The sequence below is a fragment of the Microcebus murinus genome, chromosome 18 (assembly GCF_040939455.1).
Source record: "Microcebus murinus isolate Inina chromosome 18, M.murinus_Inina_mat1.0, whole genome shotgun sequence".
Classification (NCBI taxonomy): Eukaryota; Metazoa; Chordata; class Mammalia; order Primates; family Cheirogaleidae; genus Microcebus; species Microcebus murinus.
In genome coordinates this window covers 21,607,443-21,631,755 of record NC_134121.1, presented here as the reverse complement: position 1 = coordinate 21,631,755, position 24,313 = coordinate 21,607,443, and the positions used below count along the sequence as shown (strand labels likewise).

The following is a 24,313-nucleotide window of genomic DNA, read 5'->3' as shown; positions in this document are numbered from 1 at the left end:
GTGATGATGCCACTGTATTCTAGCCTGGGCAATAGAGAGAGACCCTGTCTCAAAAAAGGAAACAAACAAAAATTTGCTATCTTCTTATCCAGAGGAAGGCATAACAAGAGTTCATTCACTGTATTATACCATCTTTATTTGTATATATCTGTATATTTGACAGATTGGTATAATTAAATATAGGTAGTGAAAAAAAATTTTTTTAAATGCTGACGCAGGAGACTTAAGTTCAGGTTAGGATAATCCCAGGCATAATTGGATGAAAGCATAGAGGAGTAAGGTGCAACTGCTTAAAGTACATGTTTTCTGTTATTTGTCTTGATGCCTGGGAAACATAAGCATGTAAATGAGGAAAGTTTGAATGTAATACAGAATTGAATCTTTTTGCTATACATTTCTAGGTCACTAACCATCATATTTTGTGGTATTAGATAAACCCACGTAGGTGTACACATTATTCTGTTGTGTTTTCTCTTATCCCCACCCCATGATGGGACTAAAATGTGCAATGTTTGTCTATAGAGTTTGTAGTGGAAGAGCTCTTATATCTATGAATTTTCATTAATTGGTATTAGGGATCACTTAATACTATAACTTGCTGGGTGCGGTGGCTCATGCCTATAATCCTAGCACTTTGGGAGGCTGTAGCAGGAGGATTGCTTGAGCCCAGGAGTTTGAGGTAGCAGTGAGCTATGATGATGCCACTGCACTCTACCTGGGAGTAACAGTGAGAGACTGTCGCAAAAAAAATTAATTGTATATATTTTTCCTATTTATTTTTGTTCCTCTTTTCCTCTCCATAGTATCTAGTTTGTCTGTAGGCCTACAGCTAATTTTGTCTTTACTCTTTTTCTCTCTGGCAGTGAGAATAGATGACATGTATTATTGTGTTGTGTTCTTCTTTAGTTATAGCTTATTTGATTTTCTTCTGCACAGTATTTTATTATGTAAACAGTCTTGCAAACTTTTCTATTACCTTACCTAGTCTCTATTAATAGAAGAGTATCCCATTCTCTTTTCAGTTCATTTGTTAGTATTATTATATATCACCTCAAGTAAAATGTAGAAATCATTTACCCCCTCCATATCCTTTATGCTATTCTTATCATATGTATTACATCTACATATATTATAAACCTGTAATACAATGTCATAATTTTTGTTTTAGACAATTTTTGCTTATATTTTAAAGAAATTAAGAGAAAAAATAGTTTTTAAAATTCATCTACATATTTACTGTGTCATAAACATGATTGTTTTTTTTTTTTTTAATTTTCGTAACCCGCACTACCTGTTGGAAACATGATTGTTTACTTTGCAAAATCCCAATCTATAAAAGAACTCCCATTACTAATGGATGAGTATAGCAAGGTTACAAGATACAAGAGCAGTATACAAAAATCCATTGTATTTCTGTGTGCTAGCAGTGAACAACAGGAATTTGAGACTAAAAATACTATTTATAATAATACCACAGAATTGAAATAGTTGGGTATAATGTAACAAAATATTTGTAGGATTTGTGTGCTGAAAACTGTAAGACACTGACAAAAGAAATCAAAACCTAAATAAGTAGAGTTACACCATGTTCATGAATTGAAAGACTAAATATTGAACTCACACCATCTAATTTTAAGATTTCCTATAAACCTAAAGTGATCAAGATAGTATAATATTGGTGAAAGATACATAAATCAATCAAATAAAACAGAATCCAGACATACCCACTCAAATATAATCAATTGAATTTTTTTTTTTTTGGAGACAAGAGTCTTGCTCTGTTGCTGGGGGTAGAGTGATGGCATCAGCCTCGCTCACAGCAACCTCAAACTCCTGGGTTCAAGCGATTCTACTGCCTCAGCCTCCCGAGTAGCTGAGACTTACAGGCATGCACCACCATGCCAGCTAATTTTTTCTATATATTTTTAGTTGTCCAGCTAATTTCTTTCTATTTTTAGTAGAGACAGGGTCTCGCTCTTGCTTAAGCTGGTCTTGAACTCCTGACTTAGAGCAATCTTCCCACCTCGGCCTCCCAGAGTGCTAGGATTACAGGCGTGCCACCACGCCTAGCCATAATCAATTGATTTTTGGTAAAGGTGCAAAGAGAATTCATTAGAGAAAGGCTTTTTTACAAATGGTGCCTGTGCAACTTGACATCCATATATATGAAAATTAACTTTCTGTATTCTGTATGTTACAAAAACCAGATAACACTTTGAGTGGGTTACAAAAATTAGTAGCACCAATGAGGCATAGACAGACATTGTATACCTCCAGATATAATACCCTGGAAAGGACACAGTATCACTTTTGTAGTATTTTGGCCAGGGATATATAATCTGAATCTAACTGTGTAACTGTGTAGAAACATTGGATAAAACAAATTTAGGAAAATTCTATAAAGTATTAATACCATTGTATATTTTTCAAAAATGTCAATGTCATGAAAGACAAAAGAAAGAAATAAGAATCATTTTAGATTAGAGGAAATTAATAAGATGATAACTAAGCATAGTGTGTGATCCTGAAGAGAGGGAAAAACATGTTTGTTCACATTAAATATTTTTATTTATTTATTTTTATTTTAGAAAGTGATAGGCAGAAATCTTACCTCATTTTAATTTGTAAAGCATCTTCCCCATAACCTTTACTAAGTTTCCCCTAATGTTAACAAGTTAATTACCATGGTATATTTATCGAAATTAAGAAATCAACATTGATACAACACTATAAACTAAACTACATGCTTTATTGGATTTTCTGAGTTTTTGTATTTATGTTTCTCTTCTGTTCCAGAGTCTACTCCAGGATACTGCATTGTATTTACTATATCCATTTTTATTTTTATTTTTTTTTATTTATTTTTTTTTTTGAGTTTTTTTTTTTTTTTTTTGAGACAGAGTCTCACTTTGTTGTCCAGGCTAGAGTGAGTGCCGTGGCGTCAGCCTAGCTCACAGCAACCTCAATCTCCTGGGCTTGAGTGATCCTTCTGCCTCAGCCTCCCGAGTAGCTGGGACTACAGGCATGCGCCACCATGCCCGGCTAATTTTTTTATATATATATCAGTTGGCCAATTAATTTCTTTCTATTTATAGTAGAGACGGGGTCTCGCTCTTGCTCAGGCTGGTTTTGAACTCCTGACCTTGAGCAATCCGCCCGCCTCGGCCTCCCAAGAGCTAGGATTACAGGCGTGAGCCACAGCGCCCGGCCTACTATATCCATTTTTAAATCAGACTTTATCTTAGGCTAATTAAAAGTATAGCTATTTAATTCAAAAGGATGAAATTGGACTGTTACTTCATACCATATATAAAATGAATCAGAGACCTAAGTGTAGCAGTTAAAAATATAAAACTCTTAGGAAAAAACATAGGAATAAATCTGTATAACATCTGTTTTAGCAAATGATTCTTAGATGTGACACCAAAAGAATAACCATAAAAAATACATAAATTGAACTTCATCAAAATTTAAAACTTCCATACTTCAAAACAATGAAAAGACAAACCACAGAATAGGAGAAAATATTTGTCAATGATATATCTGATAAGGGACTTGTTTCTAGAGTATAGAAAGACCTCCAATTTAAAAAGACACCCAATTTAAAAAAAGGGCAAAGGACCTGAATCAGCATTTCTCCAAAGAAGCATAAGAAAAGATGCTCAACGCCATTGGTAATGAACTTTGAAAACATTATGCCAAGTGAAAGAAGCCAATCACAAAAGACCATCTTTATGATTACATTTATATGAAATGTCCAAAATGGGCAAGTCTCTAGAGACAGAAAGTAGATTTTTGCTTAGGTCTGGAGGATAGGCTAAGGAAATAAGAGAATAATTGGTAAAAAGTATGGGATTTTTCTTTTTTATGGAGAAAATTTTTTTATTGTAAAATATACTTAATATAAAATTTACCATTTTAGTTATTTTAAGGTTTCTTTTTGAGGTGATAAAAATGTTCTAAAATTTACTATTGTATGGTTGTACATGTCTGTAAATATATTGAATTATATATGTTAAAATGGGTGAATTAGATGGTGTATGAATTATATTTCAATAAAGCTATTAAAAAAGAAAAGAATATAGTGATTTAGACCTAATAAAAATCAAGGGCTTACGGTAAGTAAGTAGAGAACCATAAGTAGAGAACATTTTAGAAGGAGAAATTCATATCTAACAGATCTTATGTGGATAGATCCACTTCATACTTTACAATGAGTGGTTGGAGGTTTTCATTAACCAATCCACCAGCAATTGAAATTTAATTGTCATTAGTTCTTCCTAGGACCCATTTAGCAGAGCACAGATGAAGAGCTGTCTTCCCCCCACCCCCAGTTTTTTAAAGCAACTCTATTGAAGTGTAGTTTACAGATGCTGTCCTTTTAAAAAAAGTTTTGTGAGGTATACTTTTACCGTAAGTCCATCAGTTTTAAGTGTACTTTTCAATGATTATTAGGAAACATGAGTTTTGTAGCTATCACCATGGTCTGATTTTAGAACATTTTATCTTTGGGAATTCATTAAAGCCTGCATTGAAAATAAGTTCCTTTACAGATGATTTGAGATGGTTCTGACCCTTTTACTAAGCTCATATTAAGTATTTCTCTGCTGTGGTCTTTTATCTTTTCTTCCCTTTCCCTTCTTTTTTTTTTTTTTTTTGAGACAGAGTCTCACTGTCCATGGCGTGAGCCTAGCTCTCACAGCAACCTCAAACTCCTGGACTCAAGTGATCTTCCTGCCTCAGCCTCCCAAGTAGCTGGGACTACAGGCATGTGCCACCATGCCTGGCCTCTTTTATTTTCTTAATATTGTCATTTTTAGTAAGAGTTTGGCTGTTCTTTTCGGAAGAGTTAACTATATAATGTTTCTGTTATATTTTTTATTATTTTTTCAGAATTTCCACAATAGTGTTAAATAATCATTGTGATAGCATTTTAGGAGTTTTGTCTTGATCCTGATTAGCAGTTGTTTCCAATAGATATGATTTATCATGTTGAGGAATTATGTTTCTAATTTTGGTTTTCTAAGAGTTTGGCCTTCTCTGCAATTGATACTTTAGAGTTAGGCTTATCCTACATTTTCAGCATTTATTGAGAATTTATATCTATTTTTCTCCTTTGACTTTTAAAAAATGTGGTAAATTATGAGGCCGGGCGCAGTGGCTCACACCTGTAATCCTAGCACTCTGGGAGGTTCAAGGTCAGGTGTTCGAGACCAGCCTGAGCAAGAGCAAGACCCTGTCTCTAGTAAAAATAGAAAGAAATTAATTGGCCAGCTAAAAATATATAGAAAAAATTAGCTAGGTATGGTGGCGTAGGCCTGTAATTCCAGCTACTTGGGAGGCTGAGGCAGGAGAATTGCTCGAACCCAGCAGTTTGAGGTTGCTGTGAGCTAGGCTGATGTCACAGCACTCTAGCAGGGGCAACAGAGAGACTGTCTCAAAAAAAAAACAACATAGTAAATTATGAAATGTTTTCCTTGTTTCAAAATCTTTTGCATTCTTGTGATTGTATATTTTATCCACATGGAAGATTCTTCTATTGCCCTGTAAAATTTGGTTTAATTTTAGCATTTTCCTATCCATATTTACTGATGAAATTGGTACCTAACTTTCAATTTTGTGCTCTTTGTGATATTTTAGTTACATGGTTATACTTAGTAAAATTAATGAGATAGCGTTCCCTTTTTCACCCCTTATACTTTGGAAAATTCTCCTGGTAAAATTGTTTTCCACTGAAGAATATTTCAAAGGTGTTATAATTCATTGGTACTCAATCTTCCAAAATTGTTTGTTTTATTCACATTTCTTCTTTAGGTCAGTTTTAATAATTCTTTCCTAGAAAATTGTTTTCCATTTCAATGAGATTTCAAAATTAATTAGCATAGACTTGTGTAGGCTAGTCTTGCTTTGTCTCTTTGTTAATAGTAGTACTCATATTTTTATATATGCCCTCTCAACTAGATTACTCAAGTATAAACTGGCTTTATTTTTCTTTCCAAAGTACCAGCTCCAGGATAATTTTGTAAGTATTGCTGTATAGTGTTGTTATCCTTAAAATATTCTTTAAGTAGTTTTGATGTCTTTTTTGACATGGTAGCTTACAAGTGCTTTTATGCTCAAAGAAATAATTGCCTAGATTTAATCTGTTAATTTTTACAATGGTCCTTTCTTTGTTCTTTTTTTAGGCACGAGATGTGCGTACCAATGAAGTGGTGGCCATCAAGAAAATGTCTTATAGTGGAAAGCAGTCTACTGAGGTAGGTTAAATATATAGTCTTTTTTATTTTTCTTGTACAATATTTATTTTAGAATAAATGTATACATTCTTATTCATATATTAGAGAAAGACATACTTTTAATTTTAATTGGGGAGTGACGGTGGAAATGTTCTAAAGTATAACATACATAAAGAAAAGTATACACATCTTAAGTACACATGTCAATGAATGGTGTACCCATTTAACTTAGTACCTAGAGCCATAAACGGGACATTACTGGCATCCCAAAAGCTCCCCCAGGTATGCGCCACCTGCTTGTAATTTTTAAACTCTGGTTTTACATATTATTCTATGTTTATCTTGGAAGAATTAACAGTTTCTAAAAAATTAAACTAGAATAAGATGTACTTGACAGTAAATTATATTGATATGATATTCTTTTAAAATTGTTTAGAAATTGTTTAATGGCTGTTTAAAGTAAACTTTAATCAACAGGCAGTGTACTTATATCCAGACTTTAGTTATACAGGCAATGTGTAACAATATAAAATGAATGAATTTTTTTCTTTTTCTTAAGACAGAGTCTTGGAGGCCATGCGAGGTGGCTCACACCTGTAATCCTAGCACTCTGAGAGGCCGAGGCAGGCAGATCGCTCAAGGTCAGGAATTTGAAACCAGCCTGATCAAGAGCAAGACCCCGTCTCTACTAAAAAATAGAAAGAAATTAATTGGCCCACTAAAAATATATAGAAAAAATTAGCCGGGCATGGTGGGGCATGCCTGTAGTCCCAGCTACTCAGGAAGCTAAGGTAGGAGGATCGCTTGAGCCCCAGAGTTTGAGGTTGCTGTGAGGTAGGCTGACGCCATGGTACTCTAGCCAAGGCAACAGAGTGAGACTCTGTCTCAAAAACAAAAAAAAAAAGAGTCTCGCTCTGTTACCTGGGCTAGAGTGCAGTAGCATCATCATAGCTCACTGCAACGTCCAACTTCTGGGCTCAAGGGAAGCTGGGACTAAAGGCCAGAGCTACCATGCCTGGCTAATTTTTTCTATTTTTAGTAGAGAAGGCGGGGGGGTCTCGATCTTGCTCAGGCTGGTCTCAAACTCCTTACCTCAAAGCGATCCTCCTGCCTCTCAGAGGGCTAGCATTACAGGCGTGAGCCACTGTGCCTAGCCCTGGCCTAGTTTTAAATTTAGAATTCTGTTTTTAATTTTGTTAATTTTTTTATTATTTTTAATTGTATTAAAATACACATAAAATTTACCTTTTTAAAATTTTTTTTTGAGGCAGCGTCTTGCTCTGTGCCCCAGCTAGAGTACAGTAGCATCTTCATAGTTCACTGCAACCTTAAAATCCTGGGTTTAGGCAATCCTCCTGTGTCAGCCACTCCAATAGCTACAGGACTACAGGTGTGCACCGCTGCGCCCAGCTAATTTTATCTATTTTTAGTAGAGACAGGGTCTTGCCTTTGCTGATGCTGTTATCAAACTTCTGACCTCAAGCAGTTCTCTCGCCTTAGCCTCACAGAGTGCTAGGATTGCAGGTGTGAGCCACCAAGCCTAGCCTATCCTAACCATTTTTAAATGTACAGTTGTGTGGAATGAAGTACATTCACATTTTTTTTTTTTTTTTTTTTTGAGACAGAGTCTCGCTTTCTTGCCTAGGCTAGAGTGAGTGCCGTGGCGTCAGCCTAGCTCAAAGCAACCTCAAACTCCTGGGCTCAAGCAATCCTACTGCCTCAGCCTCTCGAGTTGCTGGGACTACAGGCACAAGCCAGCATGCCTGGCTAATTTCATATATATATATATTAGTTGGCCAATTAATTTCTTTCTATTTTTATAGTAGAGACGGGGTCTCGCTCAGGCTGGTTTTGAACTCCTGACCTTGAGCAATCTGCCCGCCTCGGCCTCCCAGAGTGCTAGGATTACAAGCGTGAGCCACCGCGCCCGGCCTACATTCACATTTTTGCGCAACTATTACTACCATACATCACCAGAATTCTTTTTATCTTGCAAAACTGAAACTCTATACCCATTAAACAGTGGTACAGCAGCCCCTAGCAACCACCAGTCTACTTTCTGTCTGTATTAATTTGATTACTTTAGATATTCATATAAGTGGAATCATCCAGTATTTGTTCTTTTGTGACTCGCTTATATCATATATATATATATATTTTTTTTTTTTTTTCTTCTTTTTCTCTGATTCAGAGTCTAACTCTTTTGCCCAGGCTACAGTGCTATAGCATCAGCCTAGCTCACAGCAACCTCAAACTCTTGGGCTCAAGCGATCTTTCTGCCTCAGCCTCCCGAGTAGCTGGGACTACATATGTGCGCCACCACACCCAGCTAATTTTTTTTTTTTAGTGGCCCAGCTAATTTTTTCTTTTTTTTTTTTTTTTTTTGAGACAGAGTCTCACTTTGTTGCCCAGGCTAGAGTGAGTGCCGTGGCGTCAGCCTAGCTGACAGCAACCTCAAACTCCTGGGCTCAAGCGATCCTTCTGTCTCAGCCTCCCAAGTAGCTGGGACTACAGGCATGCGCCACCATGCCCGGCTAATTTTTTCTATATATATTAGTTGGCCAATTAGTTTCTTTCTATTTATAGTAGAGACGGGGTCTCGCTCTTGCTCAGGCTGGTTTCGAACTCCTGACCTCGAGCAATCCGCCCGCCTCGGCCTCCCAGAGAGCTAGGATTACAGGCGTGAGCCACCGCGCCCGGCCTTAATTTTTTCTTTTTTCTTTCTTTCTTTTTTTTTTTTTTTTTTTTTTTTTTTAGTAGAGACGGTACCTCACTCTTGCTCAGGCTGGTCTCAAACTCCTGACCTGAAGCAGTCCTCCCGCCTGGGCCTCCCAGAATGCTAGAATTACAGGCGTGAGCTACTGCGCCCAGCCTTTGGCTTATATCATGTAATGTCCTCAGAGTTCATCTATGTTGCAGCATATGTTAAAATTCTCTTTCTTTCTAGACTGAAAAATATCTCATTTTGTGTAGGTATATATGCATATCTAGGTATCCATCTATCTATACATACATAGACACACAAACTCCACATTTATATTTGCAGCATCCATCAGTGGACTCTTGGGTTGCTTTGACTTCTTCACTGTTATGAATAATGCTGTCATGAACATGGGTGTACAATTACTTCTTCAAGTCCATACTTTCAGTTCTTTTGGGTATATGCCCGGAATGGAATTGCTAGATGAGTTTTAAATATTTTCGTTTCCTACTATTTTGGAATCTTCTTATTTTATGGTAAATCTTGTTTTTGTGATGATCATACTAGGGGTGTGATAATATACTATTATGATCATATCGTTGTTCCATCATTTTGGTATCTTACAAAAATCCTCATGTTTCTTAGAAGTTTATTATAATTTTATTATTCTATAAACCAACTTCAGGACTATTTTTCATAGACTATTGTACTATGTTGGAATCCATTTAGTCACAACTGAACAAAAATTGCAGTAACCTCATCATCTTTTAACATCTAATGTTGGTATTTTTCATAAAAAAGTTTTTATGTTGAGGAATACAATTTTTTTAAGAGTTTGCCTCCCACAGTATTCAAATTTGACAGTGAGAGGATATAAAACAGATTTTCTGAATTTAGCATTTTATAATATTTCTTACACATCTTAAAACACTGTGGACATATTTTGCTGTTTTCTGTGGGGGTCTCGTGATACAACATCGGAGGCATACAATCTTAAATCTAGTATCAAATATTTCTTAAAAGTTTTCTATTAGGCCAGGCGAGGTGGCTCACACCTGTAATCCTAGCACTCTAGGAGGCCGAGGTGGGTGGATCACTCAAGGTCAGGAGTTCAAAACTAGCCTGAGCAAGAGCGAGATCCCGTCTCTACTAAAAATAGACAGAAATTAATTGGCCAAATAAAAAATATATAGAAAAAATTAGCTGGGCATGGTGGCGCATGCCTGTAGTCCCAGCTACTCAGGAGGCTGAGGCAGGAGGATTGCTTGAGCCCGGGAGTTTGAGGTTGCTGTGAGCTAGGCTGACACCACCACACTCTAGCCTGGGCAACAGAGTGAGACTGTGTCTCAGAAAAAAAAAAGTTTTCTATTATACTACTTTTCCAGGTGTTTAGAATATAGTCTAATCAGTGATAAAACTTTAAAAAACTAAAACAAGAAAAAAACAGATTCCTAGTCCCCATCCACACCTACTAAATCTCTAGAATTTGTGGGTATGGACTCAAGGACCTATATTTTTAGAGTTTCTTATTGCTTCTTAAGAGTATGTTTAGGAGGCCGGGCGCTGTGGCTCACGCCTGTAATCCTAGCTCTTGGGAGGCCGAGGCGGGCGGATTGCTCAAAGGTCAGGAGTTCAAAACCAGCCTGAGCAAGAGCGAGACCCCGTCTCTACTATAAATAGAAAGAAATTAATTGGCCAACTGATATATATATATAAAACTAGCCGGGCATGGTGGCACATGCCTGTAGTCCCAGCTACGTGGGAGGCTGAGGCAGGAGGATTGCTTGAGCCAGGAGTTTGAGGTTGCTGTGAGCTAGGCTGACGCCACGGCACTCACTCTAGCCTGGATAACAAAGCGAGACTCTGTCTCAAAAAAAAAAAAAAAAAAAAAGAGTATGTTTAGGGTGCGGTGCACACCGTCTGGGGGATGGACACACTTGAAGCTCTGACTCGGGTGAGACAAAGGCAATATATGTAACCTAAACATTTGCACCCTCATAATATGCTGAATTAAAAAAATAAAATAAAAAAGAGTATGTTTAGGATATGGCCTAAGTCGTTACAGTTGTCATGGAGTATCTTAAAACCAAAGATTTATGTATATTTCCTGGTAGGTATTAGTGGGAAGAACTCTTAGTAAACTATATAGGAAAAGATTTTCATGGTCTTTGTTTTTTCTCTACACTTTCCTATACATTAACTAATTGTTTACTAGCATTTTAGAGTCTGTATTTAGGAACTTAAATCTCAGAGGAATTAATTCATTTGAATTAAAAGCAAAAACAAACCCTCACATTTGATAAAAGAAATAAGCAAAAAACATAATAGGCAATCTTTATGGTATGTAAATAATATGTCAATAAAGCTGTAAATTTAAAAAGAAAGGTTGGGCTTTTGAAGAAAAATCACTAAATATGATGTATAGTTAATCATCTGTATCCTTGGTATATGGTTATAAAATTTTAATAAGATTCATGGATAATAAGTTTTGTCAAACTAAAATTTGTTCTACCTTTAGTGAAATGATTTTATAATTTATATAATTGAGTTGTAAACTATAGGCGTACCTTGGAGATATTGTGGCTTTGGTTCCACACCACTGTAATAAAGCAAATATTGTAGTAAAGGAAGTCACATGAATTATTTTGGTATCCTAATTCATATAAAAGTTGTATTGTAGTCTGTTAAGTATGCAATAGCATTGTGTCTAAAAAATGTACATACCTTTTTGTATCATTGATCCTTTGCATTTTTTCCCCCATTTCATTTAGTTCTGCCCTAATCTTAGCTATTTTCTTTTCTTCTTCTGGCTTTGGGTTTGGTTTGCTCTTCCTTTTTTAGTTTCTTGAGATGTGTCATTAGATTATTGATTTCTGATCTTTCTGTCTTTTTCATGTAGGCATTTTTTTTTGAGACAGAGTCTCGCTTTGTTGCCCAGGTTAGAGTAAGTGCTGTGGCGTCAGCCTATCTCACAGGAACCTCAAACTCCTGGGCTCAAGCAATCCTGCAGCCTCAGCCTCCCGAGTAGCTGGGACTATAGGCATGTGCCACCATGCCCGGCTAATTTTTTCTCTATATATTAGTTGGCCAATTAATTTCTTTCTATTTATAGTAGAGACGGGGTCTTGCTCTTGCTCAGGCTGGTTTCGAACTCCTGACCTCGAGCAATCCACCTGCCTTGGCCTCCCAGGGAGCTAAGATTACAGGCGTGAGCCACCTTGCCCAGCCTGTTTATTTATTTTTTGCTTGGATGATCTGTCCAGTTCTGTCAGTGGGGTGTTGATATCCCGAGGAATTACAAAGTTGCTGTTTATATCTTTCCTTAGATCTGGTAGGGTTTGCTTTATGAATCTGTGCGTTCCTGTGTTACTTAGGTGCATAAATATTTAGTATTGTTATATATTTTGATGAATTTGTTCTCTTTACCGTTATATAATTACCATCTTTATCTGTCTTTACTATTATTGATTTAAAGTCCATTTTATTTGATATGAAAATGGCTACACCTGCTTTCTTTTGGTTTTCATTTGCATGGAATACTGTTTTCCATCCCTTCACCTTGAATCTGTGTGAGTCCTTGTGGGTTCTTTGAAAAGATAAACAAAATTGATAAACCTTTTGCTTTAGATTAACCAGGAATAGAGGAGAAAGGACCCAAATAAGCTTAATCAGAAATGAAAAAGGAAATATTACAACTGATACTACAGAAATACAGAATATCACCTGGGAATACTATGAAAATCTCTACACACACAAACTGCAAAATGTAGAGGAAATGGACATATTCCTAGAAAAACACAACCTCCCAAAAATCAGTCAGGGAGGAATAGAACTCCTGAACAGACCAGGAACGAGCAAGAAGATTGAAGCATTAATAAAAAATCTTCCAACAAAAAAAAGCCTTGGACCGAATCAATTCATACCTAAATTTTACCAGACCTATTAATACAATGAAGAGCCAGTACCCATAATGCATAAATTATTTTATAACATTAAGAAGGAGGGAATCCTCCCTGACTCATTCTACAAAGCTGGTATCACCTTCATCTCAAAGCCAGTAAAGGACACAACAAAAAAAGAAAACTACAGACCAATATCCCTTATGAATATAGATACAAAAATCCTCAGTAAAACATTATAACAAACTGAATTCAATAGCACATCAAAAAAAAGAAAAACAGCAACAACAACAAAACTCACCATGTCCAAGTGGGCTTCATCCCAGAGATGCAGGGCCATACATACATAAATCAATAAATGTGATTCATCACATAAAGAGAAGCAAAAACAAAGACCACATGATTATCTCAATAGATACTTAAAAATCATTCGACAAAATTAGCACCGTTTCATAATAAAATCCCTCAACTAGGCATAGAAGGAACATATCTCCAGATTATAAAAGCCATGCATAACAAACCCAGAGCCAACATAATACTGAATAGGGAAAAGTTGAAAGCATTCTAAGAACTGGAACAACACAAATGTGCCAACTGTCACCACTTCTATTCAACATAGTGCTGGGGGTCCTAACCAGAGCATTCAGGCAAGAGAAAGAAAGAAAGGTATACAAATCAGGAATGAGGAAGTCAAACTATCACTTTTTGCTGATGATATTGTTTTATATCTAAAAAGCCCCCAAAACTCCACCAAGAGACGCCTGGGATTCATAAATTTAGCAATGTCTCAGGTTACAAAATCAGTGTACACAAATCAGTGGCATTCCTATACACCAATAACAGTCAAGCTGAGAGTCAAATCAGAGACCCAGTGCTATTCACAATAGCTACAAAGAAAATAAAATACCTAGAAATGTGCTTAACCAAGGACATGAAAGATCTCTACAAAGAGAACTATGAAACACTGAGGAAAGAAATTGCAGATGACACAAACAAATGGAGAAGCATAGCATGCTCATGGATTGGTAGAATCAACATTGTAAAAATGTCCATACTATCCAAAGTGATTTATAGATTCAATGTAATCCCCATAAAAATACCAACATCGTGTTTCACAGATCTAGAAAAATTAATTCTACACTTCATTTGGAACCAGGAAAGAGTCCAAATAGCCAAAGGAATCTTAAGCCAAAAGAACAAATCTGAAGGCATTACATTACCAGACTTCAAACTATACTACAAAGGTATAGTCACAAACAGCATGATAATATTGGCACAAAAATAGACATAGACCAATGGAACAGAAGAGAAAACCCAGATATAAAACCATCCACAAACAGCCGACTGATCTTTTGATTAATCAGACAACAATATACACTGGGGAAAGAAGGCCCTATTCAAGAAATGGAACTGGGAAAATTGGATACCCACATATAGAAGAATGAAGAAAGATCCGTATCTCTCACTGCTCACAAAAATTAATTCAAGATGGATAAAAGACTTAAATGTAGCCGGGCGCGGTGGCTCACGCCTGTAATCCTAGCTCTCTGGGAGGCCAAGGCGGGCGGATTGCTCGAGGTCAGGAGTTCGAAACCAGCCTGAGCAAGAGCGAGACCCCGTCTCTACTATAAATAGAAAGAAATTAATTGGCCAACTAATATATATACAAAAAATTAGCCGGGCATGATGGCGCATGCCTGTAGTCCCAGCTACTTGGGAGGCTGAGGCAGGAGGATTGCTTGAGCCAGGAGTTTGAGGTTGCTGTGAGCTAGGCTGACGCCATGGCACTCACTCTAGCCTGGGCAACAAAGTGAGACTCTGTCTCAAAAAAAAAAAAGACTTAAATGTAAGGCATGAAACCTTAAGAATTTTAGAGGAAAATGTTAGAAAAAGTCTACTAGATAACAGCCTAAGCAAGGAATTTATGAAGAATACCCCAAAGGCAATCACAGCAACAACAAAAATAAATGGAACTTGATTAAATTAAAAAACCTTCTGCACAGCTAAAGGAAATAATCAACAGAGCAAATAGACAACCGAACAGAATGTGAGAAAATATTCGCAAGCTATACATCTAATAAAGGGCTAATAAGCAGAATCTACAAAGAACTCAAGCAAATCGGCAAACAAGCCCCATTAAAAAGTGGGCAAAAGACATGAGCAAAAGCTTTTCAATAAAAGGCAGACAAATGAAAACTTATGAAAAAATGCTCAGCATCACTAATCATCAAGGAAATGCACATTAAAACCACAGTGAGATCACCTTACCCCAGTTATAATGGCTTTTATTAAAAACTCCAAAAACAATAGATGCTGGCATGGATGCCCCGAGAAAGGAACACTTATACACTATTGGTGGGAATGCAAAGTAGTACATCCTCTACAGAAAACAATATGGAGATTCCTCAAAGAACTAAAAGTAGACCTACCATTCAGTCCAGCAATGCCACTACTGAATATTTACCCAAAGGAGAAGAAGTCATTTTATCAAAAAGATGCCTACACTCAAATGTTTTTTGTAGCACAATTCACAATTGCAAAGATGTGGAATCAACCCAAGTGCCCATCGATTCATGAGTGGATTCACAAAATGTGGTGTATGTATTCCATGCAATATTATTCAGCCATGAACAAGGACAAATTAAGGCCTTTTGCAACAATTTGTATAGATCCGGAGACCATTATCCTAAGTGAAGTATCTAAAGAATGGGAAAACAAGCACTGCATGTACTCACTATTAAATTGGAAATGACTGATGAGCACACATGTGCACAGAGGGAAGTAAAACTCAGTGGAAATCAGGGAGAGAGAGGTGAGGATGGGGAAAAACCTACTTAACAGGTCCAACCAACACTATCTGGCAATGGGCACACTTGTAAACCTGATTCAAGCATAACAAAAGCAATCCATGTAAGCAAATACATTAGTACCCCTGTAATATTTCAAAATAATTAAAAAAAGAGTAAGTGCCAATTTCATATTAAAATATATATTCCACACCAAAATATGTACATACCTTAGTTACAAAGTATCTTATTGCTAAAAAATGCTAACAATCAACCTTTAATGAGTCATAATCTTTTTGCTGGTAGAGTCTTGCCTTGATGTTGATGGCTACTGACAGATCAGTGTGGTGGTTGCTGAAGGTTGGAGTGACTGTCGATTTCTTAAAAATAAGACAACAGTGAAGTTTGCCCCAATCAGTTGACTCTTCCTTTCACAAAATATTTCTTTGTAGCATGTGATGCTATTTGACAGCATTTTATCCACAGTAGAACTTCTTTCAAAATTGGAGTTAATCCTCTCAAACTTTCCACTGCTTTATCAACTCAATTTATGTAATATTCTAAATCCTTTGTTGTCATTTCAACAGTGTTCACAGCATTTTCACCAGGAATAAATTCCATCTCAAGAAACCATTTTCTTTGCTTATCCATTAGAAGCAGCACCTCATCCATTCAAATTTTATCATGAGATTACAGTAATTTTGGCATATCTTTAAGGCTATACATGTATTCTGATTTTCTTGGTATTTCTACCACATATACAATTACTTCTTCCACTGAAGTCTTGAACACCTCAAAGTCATCAGTGAGGTTTGAAATCAACTTCTTCCAAACTCCTATTAATGTTGATATTTTTAGATCCTTCCATGAATCATGAGTATTCTTTTTTTTATTTCCACATATTATGGGGGTACAAATGTTAAGGTTACGTATATTGCCTTTCCCCTCTCTCCCCCCTCAAGTCAGAGCTTCAAGCGTGTCCATCCCCCAGATGGTGCGCATCACACTCATTATGTATATACCCATCCCCTCCTCCCTCCACCATCTGCCCAACACCCGATAAATGTTATTCCTATATGTCCACTTAGGTGTTGATCAGTGAAGCCAAATTGCTGGTGAGTATATGTGGTTCTTATTTTCCATTCTTGGGATCCTTCACTTAGTAGAATGGGTTCCAGCGCTATCCAGGAAAATACAAGAGGTGCTAGATCGCCATTATTTTTTATAGCTGAATAGTACTCTATGGTGTGTGTGTGTGTGTGTGTGTGTATGTGTGTGTGTGTGTGTGTATACACACCACATTTTATTAATCCACTCATGTATTTTTTTTTTTTTTGAGACAGAGTCTCGCTTTGTTGCCTAGGCTAGAGTGAGTGCCGTGGCGTGAGCCTAGCTCACAGCAACCTCAAACTCCTGGGCTCAAGCAATCCTCCTGCCTCAGCCTCCCGAGTAGCTGGGACTATAGGCACACACCATCATGCCCGGCTAATTTTATATATATATATATTAGTTGGCCAATTAATTTCTTTCTATTTTTATAGTAGAGATGGGGTCTTGCTCTTGCTCAGGCTGGTTTTGAACTCCTGACCTTGAGCAATCTGCCCGCCTCGGCCTCCCAGAGTGCTAGGATTACAAGCATGAGCCACCACACCCGGCTCCACTCATGTATTGATGGGCACTTGGGTTGTTTCCACATCTTTGCAATTGTGAATTGTGCTGCTATAAACATTTGAGTGTAGGTGTCTTTTTTATAGTGTCTTTTGTTCTTTTGGGTAGATGCTCAGTAATGGGATTGCTGGATCAAATGGTAGATCCACTTGTATTGCTTTAAGGTATCTCCATATTGCTTTCTACAGAAGTTGAACTAGTTTGGAGTCCCACCAGCAAAGTAGGAGTGTTCTTATCTCTCCACATCCATGCCAACATTTATTGTTTTGGGACTTGTTAATAAAGGCCATTCTCACTGGAGATAAGTGATATCTCATTGTGGTTTTGATTTGCATTTCCTTGATGATTAGAGATGTTGAGCATTTTTTCATATGTTTGTTGGTCATTATTCTGTCTTCTTTTTGGAAAGTTACTGTTCATGTCTTTTGCCTGCTTTTTGATAGGGTTGTTTGATTTTTTTCTTGCTGATTTTCCTGAGTTCTAAATAGATTCTAGTTATCAGCCCCTTATCAGATGTGTGGCTTGCAAAAATTTTCTTCCATTCCATAGCTTGTCTGTTTGCTCTTGTGACAGTTTCTTTGGCTGTGCAGAAGCTTTTTAATTTGATCAGATCCCATTTATTTATTTTTATTGTTGCTGTGATTGCCTTTGGGGTCTTCTTCATAAATTCTTTGCCTAGGCCAATGTCTAAGAAGAGTATTTCCAACATTTTCCTCTAGGATTCTAATAGTTTCACACCTTGTCTGTTACCCAGCGTGAGTTGATTTTTGTGAGAGGTGAAAGGTGTGGATTCTGTTTCAGTCTTCTACATGTGGCTATCCAGTTTTCCCAGCACTGTTTATTGAATAAGGATTCTTTCCCCCAGTGTATGTTTTTGTCTGCTTTGTCGAAGATTAGTTGGCTATATAAGGATGGTTTTATATCTGGGTTCTCTGTTCTGTTCCACTGGTCAATGTCCCTGTTCTTGTGCCAGTCCCAAGCTGTTTTATTGACTATAGCCTTGTAGTATAGTTTGAGGTCTGGTAAATTGATACCTCCCATTTTGTTTTTATTGCCTAGGATTGTTTTTGCTATACGGGGTCTTCTCTGGTTCCATACAAAGTGTAAAATTATTTTTTCTATATCTGTGAAAAATGATGATGGTATTTTAATAGGGATTGCATTAACTCTGTAGATCACTTTGGGTAGAATAGACATTTTAACAATGTTGATTTTTCCCACCCAGGAGCATGGTGTGGTCTTCCACCTGTTTACATCCTCTGCTGTTTCCTTCTTCAGTGTTTCATAGTTCTCCCTATAGAGGTCTTTTACCTCCTTAGTTAAATATATTCCAAGGTACTTTATTTTCTTTGTTGCTATTTTGAAGGGAATTGAGTCTTTGATTTGGTTCTCACTTTGACTGTTATTGGCATATATGAATGCCTCTGATTTGTGTGTATTGATTTTGTATCCTGAGACTTTACTGAATTCATTTATCAATTCAAGGAGTCTCATGGTTGAATCCTTGGGGTTTTCTAGATATAATATCATATCTATCATCAGCAAAGAGTGAGAGTTTGATCTCTTCTGCTCCCATCTGGACACTCTTAATTATGCTCTCTTGTCTGATTGCTGTAGCAAGGACTTCCAGCACTATGTTGAATAGAAGTGGAGATAGTGGGCAACCTTGCCTTGTTCCAGATGTAAGTGGGAATGCTTTCAATTTTTCCCCATTCAGTATGTTGGCTGTGGGTTCATCATATATGGCTTATATCATTTTTAGGTAAGCCCCGTTTATGCCTATTTTGTTAAGTGTTCTTATCATAAAACGTTGTTGGATTTTGTCAAATGGTTTTTCTGTGTCTATTGAGAGGATCATCTGGTCTTTTTTTTTGGCTTCTGTTTATGTGGTGCATGAATATTCTTAATGGTATCTAGAAGGGGGGCTTCCTTTCCAGAAGATTTTCACTTTATGCCCAGATTCATCAGAGAAATTGCTATCTATGGCAGCTATGGCCTTATAAAATATATTTCTTAAATAATAAGACTTGAAAGTTAAAGTGACTCCTTGATCCATGGGTTGCACAGATACAGATACACAGATACAAATTCAGCACATGCTGTTGGAAAAAAGGCCTTGACAGTCTTGGCTGATGAAGAGTTGCAACAAAACTTCAAATTTTTTTTTTTTTTTTTTTTTAAAGATGCATTATCTGCAAAGTGTGATAAGGTGAAGCACAGTAAATCAAGGTATGCCTGTATAGGAATATAATTTGTTTTAAATTTTTTATTTGGATGGATGGATGTTGTGTTAGCTGGCATGCAAATAACATTAATCTCCTTGTATATCTCCATCAGAGCTCTTGGGTGATCAGGTGCATTGTCAATGAGCAGTAATATTTTGAAAGGAATCTGTTTTTCTGAGGAGTAGTTCTTAACAGTGAGCTTAAAGTATTCAGTAAACAGATGTACTGTCATCTAGTTTTTCTTGTTCAATTTATAGAGCACAAGCAGAATAGATTTAGCATAATTTTTAAGGGCCTTAGGATTTTCGGAATGGTAAATGAGCATTGGGTTCAATATAAAATCACCAGCTGCATTAGCCTGTAATGAGAGAGTCAGCCTGTCCTTTGAAGCTTGGAAGTCAGGTGTTGACTTCTGTCTATGAAAATCTTAGATGGAACCTGTTTTGTCTGCATTGAAAATCTCTTGTTTAGCCTAGCTACATTTATCAATTTCCTTAGCCAGATCTTCTAGATAACTTGCTACAGTTTCTGCATCAGTGCTTTCTTGTTAAACCTTGCACTTTTATGTTATAAAGAGGGCTTCTTTCCTTAAACGTCTTGAACCAATCTTTGGCGCTTCTGACTTTTCTTCTTCAGCTTCCTTACCTCTTTCAACCTTGGTAGAATTAAGGAGAGTTAGGGCCTTCCTCTGGATTAGGCTTTTGGCTTAAGGGAATGTTGTGGCTGGTTTGATCTTCTACCTAGGCCACTATAACTTTCTCCATATCAGCAATGAGGCTACTTTGCTTTCTAACCATTCATGTGTTCACTGGGGTAGCGCTTTTAATTTTCTTCAAGAATTTATCTTTCATATTCACAGCTTGGTAGTTTGGCGCAGGAGACCTAGTTTATGGCCTGTATTGGCTCTAGACATTCCTTCCTCAATAAGCTTAATCATTTGTAGCGTTTGACTTAAAGTGACAGATGTGTAACTCTTCCTTTCACTTGACCTCTTAGACACCATCGTAGCATCATTAATTGGCTTAATTTCAATATTGTTGTGTCTTAGGGAATAGGAAGGCCTGGAAAAAGAAGAGAAACAGGAACCAGCTGGTTTAGTAGATCAGTCAGGACACTCACATTTATCGATTGAGTTTGCCAATTTGTATGGGCATAGTTCCTGGCTCCCCAAAACAATTACGATAGTAACATCAAAGATTGCTAATCACAGATCACTCTAACACACATAATGAAAAAGTTTGAAATATTGTGAGAGTTACCAGAATGTGACACAGATACAAATTCAGCACATGCTGTTGGAAAAAAGGCCTTGACAGTCTTGGCTGATGAAGGGTTGCAACAAAACTTCAAATTGTTTTTTTTTTTTAAAAAGATGCATTATCTGCAAAGTGTGATAAGGTGAAGCACAGTAAATCAAGGTATGCCTGTATAGGAATATAATTTGTTTTAAATTTTTTATTTTGGTATTTCATCTAAAAATTACAAATAAAGCAAAATTGTATGTTCTTGTTAACCCTTCTTAATCCAGTAATTACTTTTTTCTTATATAACTTTCTACAGAAAAGCAGCTGTTCATAATTCCCTCACTTATTCCTCTTTTTCTCCCCACAGAAATGGCAGGATATTATTAAGGAAGTGAAGTTTCTACAAAGAATAAAACATCCCAACAGTATAGAATACAAAGGCTGTTATTTACGTGAACACACAGCATGGGTTGGTATCTTCTCTTTCCTCATAATTTTAGTTGGTTTTGGTTTATAATGAATTAATTCAGAATGTCTTATAGTGGTTATGTAAAAGCATGCAAAAATACCTAAAATTTTAGTTCATACTGAGAGAGGAAGAGTAGCATTTCTTAGACAGTAAGAAATAATAGAACTTTAGCAAGTTTACTGAAGAGATTTTTCAGAATCCTGCCAACCTTCATTTGTATGGTAAAATATTCTCTGACAATTTTGGTAGTTCCATTCAAATTTGTGAAAACAATCCTATTACTTGAGGTTGAAAGTTAGCATATATCTGTTTGACATAAATGTATTGTAATCCATTTAACCAGAATGATCTTGGTAAAATTTGGGTGAATCCTGGTGAAATTTGAACTGATCATGATTCCTTGGCTGAACAATATTAAAGGTATAAAATTGATACACTTTCTTATAAGAAGTACAAATTAATTTTTCCCTGTTGTTACCAGGAATGGCACCTTATTTTGAATAATTAATAAGCCACAGCTAATTATCATTTTAATATACTTAGATTTAAATTTTTAATGTTTGGTACATTTTTCTCCAGTTTATTTTGGCAGTGATAGTAATGGTTCCTAAAATTGAGGCTGTGTTTAAAGAAAAAGCAGTGACATTTAGGCAAATTACCTCTCTCTTTCAAGGTTCATCTGTGAAACAAAGGTAATAATAGGACCTACCTCATAAAGTTGTTGTGAGGATTAAATTGGCTAATATATATATAAAATATCTGGCATGTAAAAGGTGCTCTGTGTTTGCTTTAATAGAAGCATTTAAGGCTGGATGTGGTAGCTTACACCTGTAATACTAGTACTTTGGGAGGCCGAGGCAGGAGGATTGCTTGAAGCTAGCAGTTCGCAACCAACCTGCGCAACATAATGAGACCCTGTCTCTACAAAAAAATTTAAAAATCAGCCAAGTATGGTGGCATATGCCTGTAGTCCCAGCTACTTGGGAGGCTGAGGTAGAAGGATCACTTGAGCCTAGGAGTTGGAGGTTGTAGTGAGCTATAATCAGGCACTGCATGATAGCCTAGGTGACACAGTGAGGCCCTGTCATTAAAAAAAAAAAAAGAGGGGGAAGAAAGACTTAAGCTGTAACCTAAGCTTTCTACAATTGTCCCATGTTAACTAGGGGGATTGACTACCCACCTCAGGATACCAAAATTCAAGGTTGCTCAAATCCCTTATATCAAGTGGCATATTTGCATATAACATGTATACATCCTCCCATTTTATTTATTTATTTATTTATTTATTTATTTATTTATTTATTTATTTATTTTTGAGACAGAGTCTCACTTTGTTGCCCAGGCTAGAGTGAGTGCCGTGGCGTCAGCCTGGCTCACAGCAACCTCAATCTCCGGGGCTCAGCGATCCTACTGCCTCAGCCTCCCGAGTAGCTGGGACTACAGGCATGCGCCACCATGCCCGGCTAATTTTTTGTATATATATTTTTAGTTGGTCAATTAATTTATTTCTATTTTTGGTAGAGATGGGGTCTCGCTCAGGCTGGTTTCGAACTCCTGACCTTGAGCAATCCGCCCGCCTCGGCCTCCCAAAGTGCTAGGATTACAGGCGTGAGCCACCGCGCCCGGCCTTCTCCCATATTATTTAAATCATCTCTATTTATAATACCTAATACAGTGTTAATAGTTATTATACTTGTATTAGCTTTTTCATATTATTTTTTGTTGTATTATTTTATATTTTTTTCCCAAATATTTTTGATCCACATTTGGTTGAATTCTGAACTGGACACAGTTTTTTGCCTCCTAGTAATGATCAATATTGTTACTATATGTTAATGGTAACAGTGTATTGTATATTTCTTTATAATATTAATTAGAATTATATATGAAATAACCAGCTTATAGAAATGATTACATGTTGACATTATTAAAAGATTAATGTATCATTGGGTTAGCTTTATGTATGCATTTAACAAATTGCTGAATACCTAACTTTATTTCTTAAGGCAAATGATGACTAGAGTTGTTTTTTTTTTTTACTTTAAACTATCTTCTTATCTCCTGAGAATCTTTACAATAATATATTTTAATGTTTTCATAATTTTTCCCCCATGTAGCTTGTAATGGAATATTGTTTAGGATCTGCTTCAGACTTACTAGAAGGTAGGTTTCCTTTGATTCATAAAAAAGTATTAATATAATGAAATTATAATTTAGAGATTATTTAAATAATGTTAATACTCAATAATGTAAAATTTTCCAGAGGAAGTACAAACCATAGACTTCTGCAGATACTCAGCACAGTATGTGCTAATAGTAGCATAAACTATGCAAGTTTTCTCATTGTGACTTTACAAACATTTTTCTAGATTCTCTGTCATTCAGAGAATCTGAATGTCATTCAAAACAATAAGTGATAATAAAGGGAAAACTTCTTTTGTTACTTGTTTTTATATCACCAAGTAATTGTTTAATATTGTTAGCTAAAAGGAAAATTGGCTATGAAATATACTTTAACGGCTGACATAATTGTGTACTCAGTTATAAAATTTAATAGCTTTGTTTTATCATCTTGGAAAATAAATCTCTTCCTGCTAAATATCACTTTTTTGAAATAGTTCCCATATATTAGACATGTACATTTGTATTTTTAAACAAAAATGTTCTATGTAGTAATTATTTTCCAAAAAATTCTTACTTTAAGTTCACAAAAAGCCATTACAAGAAGTGGAAATAGCAGCAATTACACATGGTGCTCTCCAGGGATTAGCTTACTTACATTCTCATACCATGATCCATAGGTAAGTACTTTGGAAATTATCATATATTGACAAGCAAATAGCTTGTTGCATTTATCAACCTGAGAATTTATTAACCCTGAAATTTTTATTGGTTATAGCTAAATAAAATCATATAAACTCACATTTTTTTTTAGATCACCCATGTCTTAAAATGGACATACAATTGATCTTTCTATTTAGAATAATTTTTGTCTTTGCCCACATGTGCTGCTGGGCCTTCTAAAATATGTACACTTTATGGATTTGTGGTAGAAATTTAATTGTAGAATCATTTAATTTGCATG

At 36.2% G+C, this 24,313-nt stretch overlaps 1 protein-coding gene across 3 annotated transcripts in view; it reads left to right on the top strand.

Moving 5' to 3' along the window:
* The window catches only part of TAOK1 (TAO kinase 1), a 147,619-nt gene that overhangs the window by 63,598 nt on the left and 59,708 nt on the right, over positions 1–24,313 (top strand). For all 3 annotated transcript variants that reach the window (XM_012740685.3, XM_075994290.1, XM_075994291.1), the window contains 4 exons: positions 6,186–6,257; positions 21,127–21,228; positions 23,346–23,391; positions 23,933–24,029. In XM_012740685.3, the coding sequence (XP_012596139.1) occupies positions 6,186–6,257; positions 21,127–21,228; positions 23,346–23,391; positions 23,933–24,029 (317 nt within the window). The remainder of the gene's footprint in view (positions 1–6,185; positions 6,258–21,126; positions 21,229–23,345; positions 23,392–23,932; positions 24,030–24,313) is intronic.